At 47.4% G+C, this 20,766-nt stretch overlaps 1 protein-coding gene across 1 annotated transcript in view; it reads left to right on the forward strand.

Moving 5' to 3' along the window:
* LOC124503661 (xanthine dehydrogenase/oxidase-like) overlaps positions 1 to 20,766 on the forward strand; it is a 59,820-nt gene that overhangs the window by 37,436 nt on the left and 1,618 nt on the right. The window contains exons 18-35 of the mRNA XM_047068872.1: positions 273 to 396; positions 2,237 to 2,356; positions 2,825 to 2,921; positions 3,914 to 4,038; positions 4,823 to 4,956; positions 5,374 to 5,461; positions 6,577 to 6,663; positions 10,126 to 10,317; positions 10,486 to 10,631; positions 11,426 to 11,507; positions 12,060 to 12,155; positions 13,447 to 13,575; positions 14,244 to 14,318; positions 15,820 to 15,872; positions 17,580 to 17,694; positions 18,720 to 18,785; positions 19,049 to 19,237; positions 20,529 to 20,705. Of these exons, the coding sequence (XP_046924828.1) occupies positions 273 to 396; positions 2,237 to 2,356; positions 2,825 to 2,921; positions 3,914 to 4,038; positions 4,823 to 4,956; positions 5,374 to 5,461; positions 6,577 to 6,663; positions 10,126 to 10,317; positions 10,486 to 10,631; positions 11,426 to 11,507; positions 12,060 to 12,155; positions 13,447 to 13,575; positions 14,244 to 14,318; positions 15,820 to 15,872; positions 17,580 to 17,694; positions 18,720 to 18,785; positions 19,049 to 19,237; positions 20,529 to 20,705 (2,095 nt within the window). The remainder of the gene's footprint in view (positions 1 to 272; positions 397 to 2,236; positions 2,357 to 2,824; positions 2,922 to 3,913; positions 4,039 to 4,822; positions 4,957 to 5,373; positions 5,462 to 6,576; positions 6,664 to 10,125; positions 10,318 to 10,485; positions 10,632 to 11,425; positions 11,508 to 12,059; positions 12,156 to 13,446; positions 13,576 to 14,243; positions 14,319 to 15,819; positions 15,873 to 17,579; positions 17,695 to 18,719; positions 18,786 to 19,048; positions 19,238 to 20,528; positions 20,706 to 20,766) is intronic.

Below are 20,766 nucleotides of genomic sequence, written 5' to 3' on the forward strand. Positions count from 1 at the left end.
GTTCATTTTCTGTTCTCTGCAGCACTCAGCATGGTGGCCTTCACAGGGTACGTATTTCATGAGCATTTGCAGAATAGGATAGGGTAGGATAGCCTATGGAATGTAGGATAGGATAGAATAGAGAATCTGGAAAGGATAGCATAGACTAGTGGATGGAGAAGGAAGGAATTTGAGTGGAGGAAAAATCAACATGAGGACCGTGGTATCCAGTTGGTGGTGGGTCTTCTGCTTCAGTTTCCCGCCTGGGCCCCTCACTGTGCTCATTCTTGCAGGTCCATAGATACTTCAGAAGCTCAGAAGGTGCCAGGGTTTGTCTGCTTTATCTCCGCTGATGATGTTCCCGGGAGTAATATAACTGGAATTGGTAATGATGAAATGGTGTTTGCAAAGGATAAGGTATGTGTTGGATTTTGTTTTTAGATATGAAGTTAGTGGAATGGGCACTTGAGTTTTAGTTTGTGCTCATTCCTCCAAATCCCTAATCTTCAAAAGATTACACATTGGTACATACTGTGGCCTTCATCGTGCAGGGCGATCAGTACAGGGATGGAATCGGTCTGGTGGCACTTTTAACTTTCACTTAGTGTTTACTTGTTTATTTCATTGTTGGCGGCTTGTTGCACATGTTAGGATGACTCCAGGCCAAACTGGTATTAAAACAAGACTGGTGATTATTTTTTAAACTGCCAGTTAGGTTCTTCAGGGGATAAATAGCTCCTTTGTGAAAAGAAAATAAAAATTACAATATTGTCACTGTGTGTATTGAAAATTCACTTATACGAGGGGCGCCTGGGTGGCGCAGTCGGTTAAGCGTCCGACTTCAGCTCAGGTCACGATCTCGCGGTCCGTGAGTTCGAGCCCCGCGTCGGGCTCTGTGCTGACTGCTCAGAGCCTGGAGTCTGTTTCCGATTCTGTGTCTCCCTCTCTCTCTGCCCCTCCCCCGTTCATGCTCTGTCTCTCTCTGTCCCAAAAATAAATAAACGTTGAAAAAAAAAATCTAAAAAAAAAAAAAAAAAGAAAATTCACTTATACGAAAATTCATCTTTTGCTGTCAAGCATATATGGAGTTTTGACACACACAGGCACACACACACGTTTCGAAACTTTCAGGGTGGAAGCACATGACAATTTCAATACAGTTCAAATGCAAATTGGAGATGAGTTGGCGTTGCCTAAGGGCATATTCACTTTATTATTAATGTACAAGAGAAAGAGAGAATCAAAAACTACAACTATGAGACACAAGGACTCCATTTGACAAAAGAACAAATTGCTTTTGCAAATTTCGAGAAGCTCTAAGACCACTGCTAACATAATGGTTAGGGAGAACTAGCTGGGATAAACCACCAGAGCACAAACCAATTAAGTTAACAACTCAGCTGGGTCCTTAAGAAATAACTATCAGAGACAGTATGGCTTTCTACTGTCAGAAACCTCATATTGCAAAGTCATGAGTTGGACAATTTTTTTTTGGTTCATGTTTGGGGATTTTTGGAAGAAAAATGCCTCTGAAGGAGTGGAATCATTAAGTAGTGAGAAAATGACAATCATTGTTCTGAAAATCTAACAAAAAACTGGTTTATTTATCAAGTCTGAGAACCAGAATTTGGGAAGTACTGCTTCTGGGCATCTAGATGAAGTGTAAAACATGATTGCTGCCTTTGAGAAGCTTTGGTGTAAATCTGGAAACATAAATTCAAAGGGAGAGGGGTGCTAGAAAGAATATGGAACCGGAAGCCAGGGCCTGAGATTTAGTCATGGTCTATTAACGAGCCAAGGCAAGACCATGATCTTGCCTTCTGGGTCTGCGTCTCTTCACCTGAAGAACAAGGGTGTTGGAGTGCATATGAGTTAGCAAATAGACATCAAGTTTCCATACCTCCCATTCTGCTGCTCATGGCGTCATGACTAATCAATCACCACTGTCTATCCTGGGCAACTTCTCAACAAGCTGCCAGCGGTAAATCATGAAATTGGTCCCTGAGATAAAGCAAGTTTGCCATCTTGATACTCGTGACCTCCAAGTCCTAGTCCAGTTCCACTACTTCTAAATCCTCAATGAAGAAGCACATAATCCCAAACAGTAGGAAAAGACATGCCAAGATCCCAGAGGCATTCCTGAATGTCCCTTAGGAAACTGTGGGGGCAAGGACTTCCTTCGCCTTTTGGGCAATCCAAAATCATTTGCTTCATGAGGAGTGCATTATATGCTTTAACAGTTTGGCTCGGTTCCCAGGTGACTTGCATTGGGCACATCATTGGTGCTGTGGTCACTGACACCCGAGAACATGCCCAGAGAGCCACTCAAGCAGTGAGAATCACCTATGAAGATCTTCCAGCCATTATCACAATAGAGGTAACTGAGAAAGGACTGCATGGGGAGGGGTGAGCCCCCTGTCCCTGGAGGCACCTTTACTGGGATACTTTAGAGGGGGTTCCAGCAGCAGGTGGGATTCGATTAGACAGGAAGAGGTAAACCCTTCAGCCCCAGGATTGTGTGGTCTTCGGAAAACTTCCCCATCATGATCCCAGACTCAGTCTGCCAGAGGCCAGACTAGGTCCCTCCTTCCCAAAGCAAGCTCCTGTTGGTTCCTTGAGGGACTCTACTTTTCCTCAAGATCCAAGCGTGTCCAACTATCTCTGAGGAAATGGAGGCACATGGCCCCTGGCTACATGCAAGCTTACTTGAAGTCTGTGTAGGACCCTTGTACAGATGCCTGTGTGAGAAGAGGGAGGGTGGTTGCAACAACCTCTCTTCCCCCTGGTGGGAATGACCTTCCTTCTCCTGAAAGTCTGGTCACTGAATTGTCTTTGTGGTCCTCAGGATGCTATAGCAAAAGACTCCTTTTATGAGCCTGAGCTGAAGATAGAGAAAGGAAACCTCACGAAGGGGTTTTCGGAAGCAGACAACATCGTTTCAGGTATGGCCATGCCATACAGTCCTGGGGTATGGGCTGGCCCTGGTTTATGAATTAAATTCAAGAGCTGGACCTTGAGTCCTGGAGCAGGGGAGTGAATTTTTAACAGAAGAGTCCTCCTGACGTTTGTAGCAAAATAGTGGACAGTTGGCAGGGAAAGACCCTCTCTCATTTTTTTTAAATTTAAATGTTTATTTATTTTTGTGAGAGATAGACAGAGAGAGAGAGAGAGAGAGCATAGGCTGGGGAGGGAGAGAGAGAGAGAGAGAGAGAGAGAGAGAGAAAGAGACAGATTCGGAAGTGGGCTCCAGGCTCTGAGCTGTCTGCACAGAGCCCTACGAGGGGCTCTAACTCACCAACCAGGATATCATGACTTGAGCTGAAGTAATGCTTCATTGACTGAGCCACCCAGGTGCCCCTAGACCCTCTGCCATCTTAATGTCCACCTCCTGTCTCCAGGTTACATATGTGTATGTGGTTCTGGGTAGCTGGGAGTGTGTCAAATTTAGAAGGTTGTCCGGGGAATTAGTGGCTACAGGTCCTGGCCCTCCCTGTGGCCTGCGGGGCACCCGTCTGCTGGTGACATCCCTTTGGGTATTGTTTCCTACATTGTCCATAGTGTATTCCTAAGCCACTGGTGAGTCATCTCTCCAACTGGCCAGATACCTTCCATTCCAGAAGATGCTCTCGTATTTAGCTTTTCAGTCACATCTGTTAATTCCTTCCTTACCATTCCCTAAATTTTACAAAGTAATTTGAAAATCTGCAGTGAAAGATAGCTTCATGCCTGATGCATTTTGGTATCATTCTGGTTTCTTTGTTGGGGTGGGGGATTTGGCTCCCACAGGTGGCTAAGGCTTTGAGACCCTTTTCACCCCTGCTGGGAACCTAGAGGTACCTGTGTGTGAGCAGCTGGTTCCTGCCTAGAACCGTAGGGGAATGCACTCTCCTTCAGCAAACTCCGGATCACCATGAGGGTCACATTGCCTCCCCAGGCGAGTTGTACATTGGTGGCCAAGAGCACTTCTACCTGGAGACTCACTGCACCATCGCTGTCCCCAAAGGCGAGGCAGGGGAGATGGAGCTCTTTGTGTCTACACAGAACACCACGAAGACCCAGGTACCGTCCTGTGGGTCAGCTCCAGGGCCTGGGCATGGCACTGGGGAGCTTCTGGCCAACTAGGAGTTGGTGATGTAGGACATGGGAAAAGGGAGATCTGGGCTGGTCCAGAAGGGGATCTGAGGGTAGTGGTCCTGGAGCCAGACCCTATCAACCAACAAACTTGTGTCACTGAGTTGTGACATAACCTTTCTTGGTTTTCTCTTCCATAAAATGGGCCTGGTAGGGTGTTGTAATGACTAGATGTTTACTACTTGGGTAGCACCTAATAAGAGTTGGCTTTCATTTTTCCAGTGAGATATGGCCTTGGTCAAATCATATCCGATCTCAGGCTCCTCATCTGTGAAACGTGGGTGATGGGTTTAGTGATCGCCACAGAGACCACTAAATTATCTGTGGCAGCTCAAATATGGCGGCTCCCCATTTCTCTATTGCTGGTAAGGCGACAGTACTGGCCAGCATTTTGGGCAGCTGGTCCTACCCCCACAACTCACCAGTTCTTGGCTGGATGAAATGAACTTTGGCTCTGAAAGTCTGCTGTGGCCAGCCGTTGACCCCCCTTGCTAGAAACAAGTGTCTGAATTCAGTCTGCAGTGACTAATGAGTGTTAGACTCCAGCACCTCGAGATCAAGGGCTGCCTGGGGAGGTGAGGGGGATTCAGGAATCAAGGAATTTCAGAATTGACGGCACTAATTAGGCTTGCGGAGGGCGGGCGGCTCTAGGTCAGGGTGAGGTAAGTCCAGATGATGTGTTCAGTGCAAGTAATTTTTCTTTTGTCCACAGAGCTTTGTTGCAAACATGTTGGGGGTTCCGGCAAACCGGATTTTGGTCCGGGTGAAGAGAATGGGAGGAGGCTTTGGAGGGAAAGACACCCGGAGCAGTCTGGTGTCTACAGCAGTGGCCCTGGCTGCATACAAGTGAGTCCCCCTAGCCAGCTCAGAGAAGGAAATAAGGCTGCCTCTGCCAAGAAGGCTTTCTAGATTTCTCCCTTTTAGAAGTAGATTTCCCTTGCTTTGAATTTTCACAGCCTTCTGCTTTTAGAACTCTTGGGCATTGGGGTGAGGGTAACACCATGTGTTTCTTTGTGTTCGATGCATTGATCCATGTTTAGCCTCCCCTGCCTGGCTGTGAGGGCCCTCAAGGCAAGGGCACACATCATATCCTTACATTCCCCATGTGTCCAGCAGCTTTATTTCTAGAGAGTGAAGCAACCCAGCCCCAGTCTGCTTGTGCGCCAGGTGGAAGAAGAAGTCTCCCATGCTTCCTCCCTGAGACCCAAAGACTGGGCTGTTGCAGAAGCTCCCAGGGTTCTAACCTTCTGATCCCTCCCTTAGGACGGGCCGCCCCGTGCGCTGCATGCTGGATCGTGACGAGGACATGCTGATAACTGGTGGCAGACATCCCTTCTTGGCCAGATACAAGGTTCTAGTTGTCGGGAGCTATGTCGGGGCGGAAGGGGAATGCCATCTCACTGAGAAACCTGGAGGTGAAGATCCAGGGATCCTGGGATGTACTCTTATGTTTTTCACGAATACGTGTAGAAGTTCAAAGAAGAAATAGCAATGAGAAAAATTTAAATCTGCCAACAGCAAATAGAAAGGTGAGGCTGGCCGGCCACTTCCCTAGTGAGGTCACAGCGTGGTGTTTACACCTTTTGTGAATTTTCTCTGCCCCATACCTAGTCTTTCTCCTCTCGGGGTCGGAAGCATGAGTTTTCAGCAACCCTGGGATAAATCCCTCCTGCAGAATGACCTAATGTGTTCATAGCCAGATGCAAAGATCAGAATGACTACTTTGTAATTTACAGTGAGAAATAAAGCTTCCAGGTTGTTAGGGTGGGCACCTGCTCCACCAGACCAGGGGTGGCGGTCCCTTTGCTGAGTCTCTGTGGATGGCCAGCATCCTGTCCCTCTAAACACTAGTACAACCTGACAGATCCCAGTCTGGGAGCCCTTTCTCTCCATTAGGTGGTTTTGAACATCCCCCTGTGACCTCTTCTCGTTTTGTTTCATGATTGAACTCCCCCGAAGGGATTATATTTCCCTTCTTCCCAAATTCTTGCAGACCTGAAGAAAGTCCCAGGTCCTTACTTATGAAACGGCCTATAAAATTTGTTCTGGTGGCTACCTAAGGTCAGGGATGTGAAAGCATATTCCTGCTTGTTGTGCACATTCCTGGTTGCTGTGGCTTGCTGGCCAAAATGTGTGAGGCATATCTCCAGTATCTCTCTGTTTCTCTTCCCGGCTCTCCCCTTTCTGCGTCCTCACTCCCTCTCGTAGAACCAGAGCCAGTGGTACTAGGTTCTAGGTAGAAGAAAGGGGGAGCATGGGGAGAGGGTGTGTCCAGGGTTGAGGACCCATGGAGCATCACTGAAGAGATGTCAGGTCCTCTCTGCTTCACCTGTTAGCTCCGGTGACTTTGTTTTCATGGTATGATGTCTTGTTCTTTCTGCTTCCTCCAGGTAGCATAAGTGGGAGAGGATGACTCGGGTTAGGTGGAGGAAGGGGCTATCGAGAACTCACTCTCATTTTCATCAGGTTGGCTTCATGAAGACTGGGAGGGTTGTGGCTCTGAAGGTGGAGCATTACAGCAATGCGGGGAACACCCTGGATCTCTCCCAGTATGTAAGTAGGGTGCGCACCTGCCTCTGGGGGAGTGACTGGGAGGTCATGGGTGGGCCCCACAGCCCCATAGGTACAGGCCTTCTCACTTCCTGACTGGGACTATTGCAGTAGCCTCCCCATTGGTCTCCACCTTCAGGCTCTCCACCCCTGGTTAAATTCTAAAGCACAGAGATAATCCTATTACTTTTCTGATTGGAAATTCTTCCTTTGGGGTGTTGGGTGGCACAGTCAGTTAAGAATCATCGGATTTCACCTCAGGTCATGATCTCACGGTCTGAGATCGAGTCTTGCATCAAAAAAAAAAAAATCATAGTAATAATAAAAAGAAAAGGAAATCCTTCCTTATTTTTCAGATATTTTGCCAAGCAAGCCAAATGACTTACAAAACTTTATGCAGATTATGGTGACATTGTGTATATGTGTCTGTAAAATGAAAATATACCTCTGTTATAATATATACACATATATATGTATATACATATGTATTATATATATAATGATGTGCATGGAAAATTCCAAAAGAACATACACTAAACAGTGATTAGATGGGATGAAGGTGGGGGGATCACTCACTATCATTTTCTGTGTAACACATTTTTGTGGTGTTTGAATTTTAAGTAATGAATTTCTTTCTTCTTTTATTTGGTAACAGTTTCAGTGAAATATACAATTTAAGGGTTTTTAGTAAATATTAAGAATTATGTAACCATCATCATACTGTAGTTTTCGAACACTTCCATTACCCGAACGTGATCTGTTTCCATCACTCCCGTTCTCACCCGCTACCCAGCCCAGACATCCACCAATCTACTTTCTGTCTTTATAGATTGTCGTCTTGTAGTCCATTCATATAAACAGACTCATACACTGTGTAATCTTTTGTGTTTGACTTTTTTTCTCAGGTTCAATTATTTATTTATAGTTTTATTTATTTATTTATTTATTTATTTATTATTTATTTATTTAAGTGATCTCTACACCCAATGTGGGGCTCAAACTCACAACCCGGAGATCAAGAGTCGCACGTTCCTCTGACTGAGCCAGCCAGGCGCCCCTCAGGATAATATTTTAAGATTCCTTAGTCCTTCATTCTTTTGTCTTGATAATATTTCATTATATGGATAGGACATTTTTTGTTTTCTACTCACCACTGAAGAGACTTTTGAGTTGTTTCTAGTTTTCAGCTTTTATGGATAAGGCTACATTGAACATTCTCATACTAGTCTTGTATAGACATGAAATTGTGTTAATTTGTGTTAACTTTGTGTTAATTTTGTTAATTTTGAAATTAGCAGTTACCTTTGTGGTATTACTTTTTATAATTTTTTTAAATACGAATTTTATAACCATACTAGGTACAAACGTGTAGAATTTTCTTATAAAAGTCAGTCAGACATTTCAGGGCAAACAGAAGTTCCTGTTAGCCCCCACTCCCCATGCCACTCCTCCTTGCTAGGGGCTAACTGGTTCCATTATAAAACTTCACACTTCAGATGCAGTGTAAAAACTGCTCAAAAAAAGCAACACATTTAGTCTTCTCACCATTTGCAACCTGGGCCTCTTGGTGTTTTGGAAAAATCAGGTTGAAAAAGATACAGTGCTTGTCCCCAAAGATCTTAGAAGCTTTTAAATCCAATCCAGCGAACATTTATTGAGCGCCTAGGGTGGCAACATAAAGAAGAATAGATGGCATTGTTTCTACCCCGGGAGGTTCATGGTACGGTGGGGAGACAGATAATAAAAGACAAAATGAAATAGAAGTACGAGTTAGAGTGCTAAGGGAAAGCAAAAACGGAATTAATTGAGACATACTCAAAACATCTAGGATGACTAAGACTAAAATAATCAAGGGCACAAAAAGCAGCCTGTCTGAGAGAGAGAATATACATGGGGAAGTAAACCAAACCCAAAATGAAACGAACAAATAAAAGCTGCCATTGACCTCATCAGGAAGATGAGTTATTACACCTTTCAGAAAGAATAGGAGGCCATAAACATGAAGCATTTGGAGAATAAAAACTAACTCTGGTGAGATAAAACTCTGAAAGCAAAAGGGTTGAAAGACACTTCAGCAAATCTCTCCAAACAAAAGAAAAAAAATACAGAAAAATTGGAAAGAAAATACAATGAAATTCGAGGACTAGTCCAGGAGACCCAAATGATAGAAGTTTCAGAGAGAAAGAATGGAAACAAGAGAGAGGAGGAAACTATCAAGAAGTTACTCAAGAAATCTCCCCAAACTAATGGGCATACATTTTAAGATTAAAAGAGGCCATCCAGTAACAAGCACAATGAGGGAAAATAGAACTATGCTAAGTTATATCACTGTGAACTTGGAGAAACCTGGAGATAAAGATTTTACAACTTGCAGGGAGGAGAAAAACACAACTATTTCCAAGAACTGGAAAGACATCGATTGGATTTGTCATTACTGGAGAGCTCGAATGCACTACCAAAATGCCTTCAGAATGTTGAGGGAAACTGGAAAACCTAATTCCAACCAAGAATCCTATATATATCCAAATCATCAGTTAAGGGTAAGAGTAGAAGAAAGACATTTCAGACATGCAAGTTTCAAAAATGTACTCCATGAAGTATTAGACTCTTTATACTACTTGCCATACAACTTCAATGGGAAAAGAAACTGCTTTAAAAAGAATTCAAGGGTGCCTGGGTGGCTCAGTCGGTTAAGCGTCCGACTTTGGCTCAGGACATGATCTCGTGGTCTGTGAGTTTGAGCCCTGCATCGGCTCTGTGCTGACAGCTCTGAGCCTGGAGCCTGCTTCAGATTCTGTCTCCCTCTCTCTGCGCTTCCCCCACTTGTGCTCTGTCTCTCTATCACTCAAGAAAATAAATAAACATTAAAAAAATTAAAAATAATTCATAAAATCACCTCTTTTCTTTTCTTTTCTTTTCTTTTCTTTTCTTTTCTTTTCTTTTCTTTTCTTTTCTTTTCTTCTTATCTTCCTTTTTTTATAGAGGCAACTGACCAGTCCTAACTGGGGAGTCTGGGAAGGGCTTCCCCAGGGAGGAACTGAATGAGGATGTTAGTAGATGGGAAAGGTGCAGGGGAGGGCGGGCATGTCAGGTGAGAGTAACATGTAGTCAGAAGAGAGGAAAAAATATATTGGGGAAAAGTCATAAAGAGTCTTGAGTTCCATGCTGAAAGATGTATGAACTTTACTCCGAAGAGATTAAGTGCCATTTTTAAGCAAGAGGTTGACACGAAATGACCTTATGTTGTAGTTTGAGGCAGAGATTAGAGGAGGGAGAGACACAGAGGCCAGGAGCCCAGTAAGGAGTCTGTTGCAGTACCAGAGAAGAAATAATTTGGGCCTGAGGAGGAGCAGTGACCAGTGGGGCTGGAAAGGCAAGGATGGGTGCAGCCCTCAACATCCCTTTCTTGAGGAGCCAATGAAATCGGTGCACTGCTGTCTCCCATTTTGGTTTCCTCTGCTGCAGATAATGGAACGAGCTCTCTTCCACATGGACAACAGTTATAACGTCCCCAACATCCGGGGCACTGGGCGGATATGCAAGACCAACCTGCCCTCCAACACGGCCTTCAGGGGCTTTGGGGGGCCCCAGGCAATGCTCATTGCCGAGTATTGGATGAGTGAAGTCGCAGTGACCTGTGGGCTGCCGGCAGAGGAGGTAAGCTGGGAATTTGGTGGCACAGGTTAACCTACTTTGAGGGGACAGTGATTTGTGTCTTGGGCATTTCCCATGGGGGCAGAGGAGAGGGGTTGGATCCTTAACTTTAGGTTGTATCCGTTCATCTCTTGCCACCAACAAGGCCTCAGTGTCTCTCTCCTTGCAAAGGTGCGAAGGAAAAACATGTATAAGGAAGGGGACCTGACCCACTTCAACCAGAAGCTTGAGGGGTTCAACTTGTTCAGGTGCTGGGATGAATGCCTAGCAAGCTCTCAGTATCATGCCCGGAAGAGGGAGGTTGACAAGTTCAACGAGTAAGCACCGGGAGGGGAGGAGTCTGATATTCTGGCATTCTTTCGGGTTTCATATTCCACAGCCCATTTGCCATACTCAGAATACCAAGCTAGTAAGGTGCTTGAGGGTGTTGAGTTTGCTGACCCACTCCCAGCCATTTCTTAAAGATACTCAAATGATTTGTTCAGCCTGGGGGCAGATGGGCATATACAGCCTGCACTCAGTATAGCCCATCAATATGGTTCACTTTTACACTCATCTGCTGTTGGGGCACACCAGCAGAGGACTAAGAATACCACAGTTATACAGTGGCCTCTAACATGAATCTATCACTGTGACCTTACAGTTACTCCATCTCCTTGGGTCCCAGTTTCAGCATCTGCAAAGTGGGGGTAATTACACCAGCCCTGTTTCCTCACTGAGGTACCCAGAAAACCAAACAGAAAGCACAGAGAAGGTGTTACCACTATCATCAGTGAGTGTCATAAGTGACTGTCTTCCCTGGTACAGTCACAGTCCAAGGTCACCAGGGCACCCCGACTCTGCCTGAGCTCCATTCTGGGAGGAAGTGATGATACTTTCAAGTGCAGACCCTCAGGTTTGGGTCCCCCTTCAGCGCAGCTGAAGAACACAAATCGCACCCCTTTTTCATTTGGTTTACCCAACTGGGGCACAACTCAATTATGATAAGTACCATGTGGGCTTCTCCAAGGATGCCTTGTTCCAACTTTACAAAGATGTTGACTGAAACTACATCTGAGCTGACACAACCATGATAGAAAATGTTCTATGAAAATCTTCCTTTTTTCTCCAGGGAGAATTGTTGGAAGAAGAGAGGGTTGTCCATAATTCCTACCAAGTATGGAGTAAGCTTCGCTATTCCTTTTTTAAATCAGGTAATTGCCTTATATAATTTTGTGCCTCTCCCCTGGGCTGGGGCCCCATTTCCCCCTCTGTTTGCACTATCACATGGGAAAGGCCATTGTGGCTGGTACCAGTGCAGAGTGGAGGGGCTCTCTGCTGTTTAAATGGACTTGAACTTGCATATCCCTATTTGTCCAGGATGTCACAGGTCAGTGAAGGCAGCACGAGGCTCAGAGATCTGAGGTCAACTCTCAGGTCTCCTTCTTCCTGACTGAAGGGCTACAGACAGCTACTCTGCCTTTCTGATCCTATGGCTTCATCTAAGAATGAGCACAAAGACATTTGACCTCCTTCCTTCTGTGGAAGACACAGAGAAAGAGAGAGAGTGGAAATTTTTCGGGAACTATTGAAGGGCTACATGATTAAATCACAAGATTCATGGTGCTTTAATTCGAGTCTGAGGCTTTAATCCAAAATGCTGCTTCCGGTTTTCTTTCTCCTGGGCTCCAGAAATATTGGCCCCAAGCATCTGGCTGAGTTAGGATTGACCCAATTTTGTGTTTGGAATCCTTCTCTTCCTGTAGGCAGGAGCCCTGGTTCACGTGTATACAGATGGCTCTGTGCTGCTGACCCATGGAGGCACTGAGATGGGCCAAGGTCTTCACACCAAGATGGTCCAGGTGAGCAGCCTGCACATGGGGGGGGGGGTGTCCTCTCCGACATCATGGCATCCATGTGAGGGAGGACGCTATGAGCAAGTGAGTGGTGGCACACCTTAGAAGCAGAAGCCGGCCTCAGCTGTGGTCGGTCCCGGCTCTGCTGCCCATTTACGTGTGACCTCGGGCAAGTCTTCTCCCCTCTCGGCCTCTGTGTCTTCCTCAGTGCAAAGCGGTTGGCTGGGTGACCACTCAGGTCACTTCCGTTACCCACATTCTAGGGCCGTGGGGTTGTGTTGGTTTACAAGTTGCTCGGGAACTTCTAGGGAGTAATCTGAAACTGGCCCCTGTACTCAGAGGGCAGAGGCAGACAGAAAAAAGAGGCCCAGGTTGGCAGGTCACAGTTTTAAGATGCAAAGGGAACTTACCTGAGAGGCTTGCCTTGGGTGGCAGCAAGACAAATGGATCCCTACCCCCGCCCACCATATCTTAAAAGTTTGTAGGGAGAGAGGCCTCAACTGGGTTTAGCCAAGTTACTGTGCAGGTGTTCTCAATCCCACGTCATCATCTCCAGGCTGTGTCATAGAAGCAGCCCCTGGGAGCCAGAAAGGCAAGCAGAACCCACATTCCAAGGACAGGGGAAGTGGTGAGGAGCCTCTGATCCTTTGAGTCTGGCTCATGGGTCAACTGGTGGTCACATTTAAAACAAATGTTTATTTATTTATTTTGAGAGAGAAAGAGAGCATGAGCAACGGAGGGACAAAGAGAGAGGGAGAGAGAGTTCTGCATTGTCAGTGTGCGGAACCTGACTTGGGGCTTGAACTCATGAACTGTGAGATCATGACCTGAGATGAAACCAAGAGTAAGACACTTAACCAACTGAGCCCCCAGGGAGCCCCCCGGTAGGTCACATATTTTTGGTGACCTTCCCTAACACTGTGTAAGAGGCTGTGTTGTGTGTATAAAGGCTTCTCCCACACAGAGTAGCTAGGACATTGGAACTGGAGTAGAGTTGGAACACCTGCTTAGCTCATGGACTGGCCAGAGTAGATTTTTTAAAAAGCCAAGGTTAGCTTTAGAAAGCACTGCTAGTCACCATTAGGTTTATGAAATTTTTTTTTTTGCAGCAAAATCACTCCATAAAGTTTTGCTTCCAATTGAGACAGATATAAGAACATCCCAGTCTCAATAGGCTTATAGCTTATAAAATTATTTTATTGCCTGTAATGGTGAACCTGAAATGGTCTTGGGGAGAAGGCAACCAAGCCCCATGCCAAGCCTTCCCTGAGAAAGTGATGTTGTCTCCTTTTCTCAGGTGGCCAGCAGAACACTGAAAATCCCCACCTCTAAGATTTACATCAGCGAGACAAGCACGAACACCGTGCCTAACACTTCTCCCACAGCTGCCTCTGTCAGCACTGACCTCAACGGACAGGCCGTCTATGTAAGGAGCCTGGGGAGCCAGCAGAGCTGAGGGCCAGTCAAGTGCTTTGGGCCCACAGAGCTACCTGGGGTGGAAGCTGGAATGGTCCTTATAGGCTCTTTGGCTGTGGCCATGCCCTTGGCTGTCTTATCCAAGAGAATGCTGTTCCTCCCAATACCAAGTTGAAAGAGAGGCCTAAAAGCCACAATCACTTCTGTCAAAGTCAAGAAGGATGAGTGTAGGATGGGGAGGAGATTTGGAGGGTCCCAGGGGGTGTTCTGGAAAGACATACTCCCCAGTGTTAGAACTGGCCACAAGACCATGGACTGAAATTGGAATTCGTATTTGCAGCTGGCCGGGTCCCACCAACCTACTTCTCTTTCCACATAGGGGTTGTAATTAACAGAGGAGTTTGATGGGAGAAGTCAGTTCCTTTGGGTTCCCTCAAATATTTCATCTTCTGTCGCCTAAGAACCGGGTGTTCTCCCAGCAAGGGCCAATGCCAGTTCCTGTGGCAGGGTCCTGGAGTGGAAGCCACCCAGTCATTCTTAAGACGGTGGCAAGACTATTTGAGTGGCACCTTGGGCACAGCATTACTTGGAGGTAGCCTTGCTGAGGCCCTTGGGGTTTGGCCTGGGCCAGGAAATACGGAAGACTGATATGTCTGGTGTGTGGGCATGTGTTCTTAGGAAGCTTGTCAGACCATTCTGAAAAGGCTGGAACCCTTCAAGAAAAAGAATCCCAGTGGCTCCTGGGAAGACTGGGTAAGTCTGAGCTGATCCAACGTGCTTTTGAAGAGGAGAGAAATTAAAGGCAGGTTCTCTGTCCCTGCCGCAGCAGGAATAGGTCACGATCTAGTCCCAGAGGCAGAGAAGCTGAGTGGTCCGTAGGGTTTCACAGCACAAGTAAATGCTCCACCTTGCTGGGCCCCTTTCTCCATGGTTTTCATAGTGGAGGGAAGGCACTGGAGGAAAACTTCTGAGCCAGGATTTTGACAACCCCATGGCGACTGGGGGTTTGGCTGCCCTGAGCCTGAGAAGGTAGGGCGACCGCTGAAGGTGCCTGACTCGGGCCTGGTTCTGTACCCCGCTTGTCCTGAGGCTTGAGGAGTCTGGTTTTCCTCAAACCTGCTCTCAGAGGGCTGCTTCGCAGCACTTCCCCTTCCTCAGCTCTGGAGTCTGGGTCCACTGAGGCTCCATCTGTGAAGGAGTGGGGAAAAAGACATTTCCCAAGAGTTTATATCCTTCCTGTGGTTTTACAAGTGGCAGGCAAGCCACTCTTCTCATCACAAGAATGAGCCCAGTTCTCTGGTTTCTGGTTTGGTGCCTGTTTGTCGGGAACCCTCAGAGGGAAGCGTTAAGGAAGTCTGTCTCTGGGGGCAGGCGGGGGGCTTCATCTCTTCCAACAAGCAGATATCTCAGTGGCAGCCCTGCTTTACCATCTCCCAGAGTAGAGTTGGGGTGGGAAAGTGAGCACAGTGGGAACATAGAAACTGAGCCCACACCTGACCCACCTCAGATTGTACTAGTCTCCCTCCATAGACTCAAAGAAAATAAGCTATTTTTCTCAGACCCACTCACCTTACTGTGCCGCACGTGACCTCTACTTCCCTTCCTACACTCACAGATACCGCACACATAAATACCCCATGAATGTAGGTTGACTTTGGTAGTTTGGATTTTTAGCATGGAGACCCGGAGAGGCAAACTTGAGCTGGTTGTTGAGGGGAGAAAAGGATCAGGACAGATACAATGCAGGAACCACATGAATGGAGGTGCAGAGGTGTGGGGACATGGAGGGACTAAAATACATGAGTTTGGCTGGCATGGCGATGACGCGTGGGCAACATAAAGCCAGAGAGAGGATTGGGGTCCTTAATGTGAAGCATTTGCTCTATGGACAATGGGGAGTCAGCCAAAGTTGTAGAGTAGGGGAGTGATGTAGGCAGTATGGTATGTTAAGATGCTCACTGTGATTGGGTTGGGCTACCTGGCAGCGTGGGGAGGCTACGTGATGGGGGAAGACCAGTTAAGAGGCTACTGTAGCCCCCCAGGCTTCCAATGGCGGGGACCTAGTGCAGGTGAGAGCACGGTGCGGTCACCCAGTGCAGTGAGAATGTGAGGCAGGGTGTGGAAGCGAGGACGACCGGTACAAATAGTTGGTCAGCTTCCGGAGGAGGAGGGGAAGCTCATGAAATCTTAGTGCTGGGTCAGGGATTCTGGCACCCATGCTAAGCCCTTCCTGTTGTCTCTGTCCTCTCCTCAGGTCACAGCTGCCTATCTGGACGCAGTGAGCTTGTCTGCTACCGGGTTTTATAAGTAAGGACAATGCTGCTGTCACCCACCTCACAAACTGTTGTCATCCTAGCCTCTGAAGTCCCCTCCCGCACCAAATGCTCTCAGCCTTTGGTCAGGAGAGAGCAGTCCCACCGAGACGCTTCAGTGGACTTGTGTCAATTTCAATTGAAAGATGCTCTGAAATACCTGGCATTGCCAACCTATGTGCCAACGAGGCAAAAGCATGAGCTGCCATTAAGAGAAGACCTGTGTTCTAGTTCTGGTCTTAAAGTGTACCATTCCATTTGGAGAAATGAGGGATTCTCTCTGACCCTTTTCCTCATTTACGACATGGTGGGACCATCCTCCCTTGGCATTCCCCTAGACCCAGGGCTGTCTGCTATGTGGCGTTACCCTTGTGTGTTAGTTACTCTGCTGTGTGCGTTGGCTTTGTTTACAGAGGCTTTCCTGGGACAGAAAGAGAGGAAGATTTAGAACACGTGGTCTTGTTACAAAGTGCAGAGTTCAGGGGAACTTGATGTGGGACTTGGAAAAGAGCACACGCCTTCTGCTACTTTGAACTCCAGTAGCAGTACAAAGAGCTAGAGACCCCGCCCAGCTGATGTAAAGGCTGGAAGAAGATGCGATCCAATTTGCTATCTCCCATAATGTTCTAGTTTTCTCTGGAGAATTTAATTAGGACCTTTTCTTTCACAGATCAGTGGGTTTGGAAAAATAGTTCAGTATGCATGTTAGGCAAAGTCACGTTTTGCCAGTGCTCCCTGGGTTATGTGACATTTGACCTGCACAGGCAGAGATTAGAGCAGATGTTCTCGGACGTTCTCGTTCCGTTGTCAGAGTTGGTAAGACTGGGTAGGATACAGGAACACCCAGGTGAAGATGATGACCTCAGAGGTCAAAGGAGGTGGTGGGTTCTCCTGGGAGAAGCCTTTTCCCACAGCTCCGAGTTGGTTTTGTTTTCATGCAGATTCCGATCCCTTCAGCTCACGTTATTTCTGTGTCATGCATAGAAAAACAGAGAGGCAGAGTACTGTGAACTCCAGGTGGGAGAATATGCACGCACACACGTGTAGCTCGTGTGAACTTGGAATTGTATAAGATACTCAGGATCAAAGAAGAATAACGTAGAAGAGAGCATCTGCTTTTATGAATAGCACTTTCCCCGAATCATTTGTTGACAGCGAGAAGGGGCCGGTAGCCAAGGAGAAATGCAGGCAAGGGGTTAAAGGTACACCCAGGCTGACATGAGATGCTGACCTTAACTCTCCCCTAGAGAAAGGTGAGCAGCCCAGGAGGTGGCACAGGCAGGGGCTTTGGTTCTGAGAGCTTGAACTCTAATCCAACACTTCCTTTGGGTGTGGTTTTCGTGTCCTTCGTGAGCTTGGGCAAATGTGTCACCTGCTTCTACCACATAGAGGCGGGCACACGGATACTATACACCCCTGGGCTGTACAGAAGGAGTCACATAAGGGCCATTGGCAGATCCTAGCAGACATGAGGCAAGAAACTCTGGAATACCTGGGTTTCATTAACAGGTCCAAAATATTAAAAACACGTGGACTCTTTTGAAGGGCAGCTGAATGAAAAAATAAAACCTGTGGAGTCTTAGGATTTTGTGGGACAAGCTGTGTGTGTGTGTGTGTGTGTGTGTGTGTGTGCACGTGTGTGTAGGTGGGGGGGGCATGTTAATCTTAATACATATGCAGTGTTTTCTGTTGTCTCCTCCAGAACACCCAACCTTGGCTACAGCTTTGAGACGAACTCTGGGAATCCCTTCCACTACTTCAGCTATGGGGTGGCTTGCTCTGAAGTGGAAATCGACTGCTTAACAGGAGATCATAAAGTAAGAGGTTTGCAAAATCTTAGTACTAAGTTAGGGGAAAGAGAAGAGAAACAAGTGAGTTGCAAACATCAAGAACCAATAGAGACCCACTTTCTGGCTGGGAGAATAATGTGTGATGTCACAGCCTGGCAAACTTCCGATGAAGGACCAGAGAGTAAATATTTGAGGCTTTCTGGGCCACAAAGACTCTGCCTCAACTACTCAATTCCATCACTGTAGCACAAGATCAGCCATAGATGTATGCAAACAAATGGGCATGGCTGTGTTCCAGTATGATGTGATTTGTGCACACTGAATGTGAATTTCTCATAGTTTTCACATGTCGCGACATATTCTTATTTTTGTCAGTCATCTAAAACCGTAAACACCACTGGGGCACCTGGGTGGCTCAGTCGGCTAATGTCCGGCTTGGGCTCAGGTCATGATGTCACGGTTGATGGATTTGGACCCCACATTCGGCTCTGTGCTAATAGCTCAGAGCCTGGAGCCTGCTTCAGACTCTGTGTCTCCCTCTCTCTCTATCCCTGCCCTGCTCGTACTCTGTCTCTCTCTCTCTCTCACAAATCAACAAAACATTCCAAAAATTTTAAGAAAACGTAAACACCATAATTAGCTCACAGGGCCTACAAAAACAGGGCACAGACTGGAATCAGCCTGTGGAATGCAGTTTGTTGTCCCCTTCCTTACACTATCTGTCCAGACTCAGGTTCCAAGTCCCAGGAGCCTGGGAACCAGCCTTCCTGCTCATGGGTGTGTGTGTGTGTGTGTCCACAGTTCCTTCTGATCGCCTGAAGAGTGTGGCCACTCCCTTCCCCTGCCTAGTGGTCACAGACTCAAACCTCGGCATTCACGATACCAGTGCAGACTGACAGGGATAGGAGCACCCTGCCTGAGCATGCCCGGGGCACGCTGCTTCTGAAAGTCCTATCTGGGTTGACACAATAATTTAAGGGTCACTGAGCCCCATCTATCATTCCGCACATTCCTTTCTTCTCACACTATTTGTACTTTGCCATCCACTTTAGAACCTCCGCACAGATATTGTCATGGATGTCGGCTCCAGTCTGAACCCTGCCATTGATATTGGACAGGTAAGGCACATGGGTGACCAGGGTGGTCATGGACTTGGCCAACCTTCAGTGCTAATGCCTTTGCTCTGCCTACACCACTGCCTGGCGAAGGCCCAGATAGCTGATCCCAGGCCGGGCAGGAGCCAGCTAGGCTGTCTGCAGAGGGCTGTTTTCAGCTTCTTTCCACACCCACTCCCCGTGGGGCTTGGCGCCTATTGTGGGAAGCGGTATCCGTCCTTGGGGAGGGGTAGGCAGAGTGGCCACGGTCTCTGTCTGGCCTGCAGGTAGAAGGGGCGTTTGTCCAGGGCCTTGGCCTGTTCACCCTGGAGGAGCTGCACTACTCCCCGGAGGGGAGCCTGCACACCCGTGGCCCCAGCACCTACAAGATCCCTGCGTTTGGCAGCATCCCCAGTGAGTTCAGGGTATCGCTGCTCCGTGACTGTCCCAACAAGAAGGCCATCTATGCGTCCAAGGTACTGTTGCCCTGGGTCTACGCTGTAGGAGGACATGGGGGTAAGACCCACCTACCGCGTGGGTCTGCAGGGGCCTTGTCTGGAAGAGACCAGGGTGCTTGACACGAGTTTTGGCGAGGATGGTGGAGCGATGGGCAGTCCCTGCCTGGGAAAAAGAAAACTGGGATGACACCAGCTCTGTGTGGTGAAAGCCAGCTCCTTTGGGCGCACTCGGAGAGATGCCTTTAATCCAGTCCTGTAGGTCAAGTCCTGACTGACATCTATGTCTCAGGTGTGCATCTTGAGCTTGGTCCTAAAGTGGACCCCACAGGTACACACCCCTCCCTGTTATCCCTTAAAAATAGCACATTCACTGCAGATGGCAATACTTCTGTGCAAACTCTTGTGCCTCCTTCAGTGGCTGGCACCTGACTTGAAACTCGATCTGCATGCCTCAAGGATTAGAATCATCCCTTATTTCCTCCCGGTCCCCAGTAATTATGAAAAATGGTTGAAAATCCCATAAGCTGATTGATACAGTCCTAATCAAAGAAGGAAAACACGTAATCACTTGTAACCAGTGAAACATACCCATTTGTTTCTTTCATGATTTACTTCACCGTGGTTGGGTCTGGGACACTTTGTGATCTCACCATCGACTCTCACGCTTTAGCATGCCTTGGGATCACTGCAGGCTCACGAAAAAAATACATTTTGGTGAGACCTGTCCCTAGAAATTTGATTCAGGAGGGCTGGAGTAGGACCCTGCAACATGCATTTTTAATAAGCATCTCTAGTGCTTTTGATACATGGAATTTCTGGTCAGTGCTTTGGGGGAACAAAACCAACTCTGCTAGAAAATGTTCAATTCCTATTGGTCGTGATGCCTAGATTCCAGACGACGCTGTAAGTATAATTAGGGTGCCTACAAGTATAATTAAGGTGCCTGTAAATGTGGGTGTCAGAGTTGCAGGTAGAGGATTCCCCCAGCCTTATAACTGCGAGGAAGGGTCCAAATTCATGTCAGACACTTTGTCCATAAAATATAATTATTTAAAACAGCTTTGAATGGTACATTTTCTTTGCATGGTGTCATCAGAGAAAAGTGACACAGTAAGAGTTGAGAACGCCATCGAGGTTGAGTCATTTACCAGATTGATTGTTCTCAGCCCTGAAGAATTATGAGCAGCCTTCCTGTCTTGCTGGCCGTGGCCCGCTGGGGCTGGCTGGGGTTCCTGGCATCTCCAGCCCTCCTGGCGCAGAGGCTGGGGTCCTGTTGCCTGACTCCCTGTCCTGCGCTCTGTCCGCCCAGGCTGTCGGCGAACCGCCCCTCTTCCTGGCAGCCTCCATCTTCTTCGCCATCAAGGATGCCATCCATGCAGCTCGAGCTGGGAACCCGGATTGTAAGACGAAGAAGCTTTTCCAGCTAAACAGCCCCGCCACCCCGGAGAAGATCCGCAACGCCTGCGTGGACCAGTTCACCAGGCTGGTATGAGGCCCCTCGAGCACCCACTCCGTTGGGGGGAGGCCGGGCAGAGGCGGCCCATGCA

This window comes from Lynx rufus, unplaced genomic scaffold (assembly GCF_022079265.1).
Source record: "Lynx rufus isolate CCGP_SWC_20201006 ecotype Redwood Valley unplaced genomic scaffold, mLynRuf1.p SCAF_8, whole genome shotgun sequence".
NCBI lineage: Eukaryota > Metazoa > Chordata > Mammalia > Carnivora > Felidae > Lynx > Lynx rufus.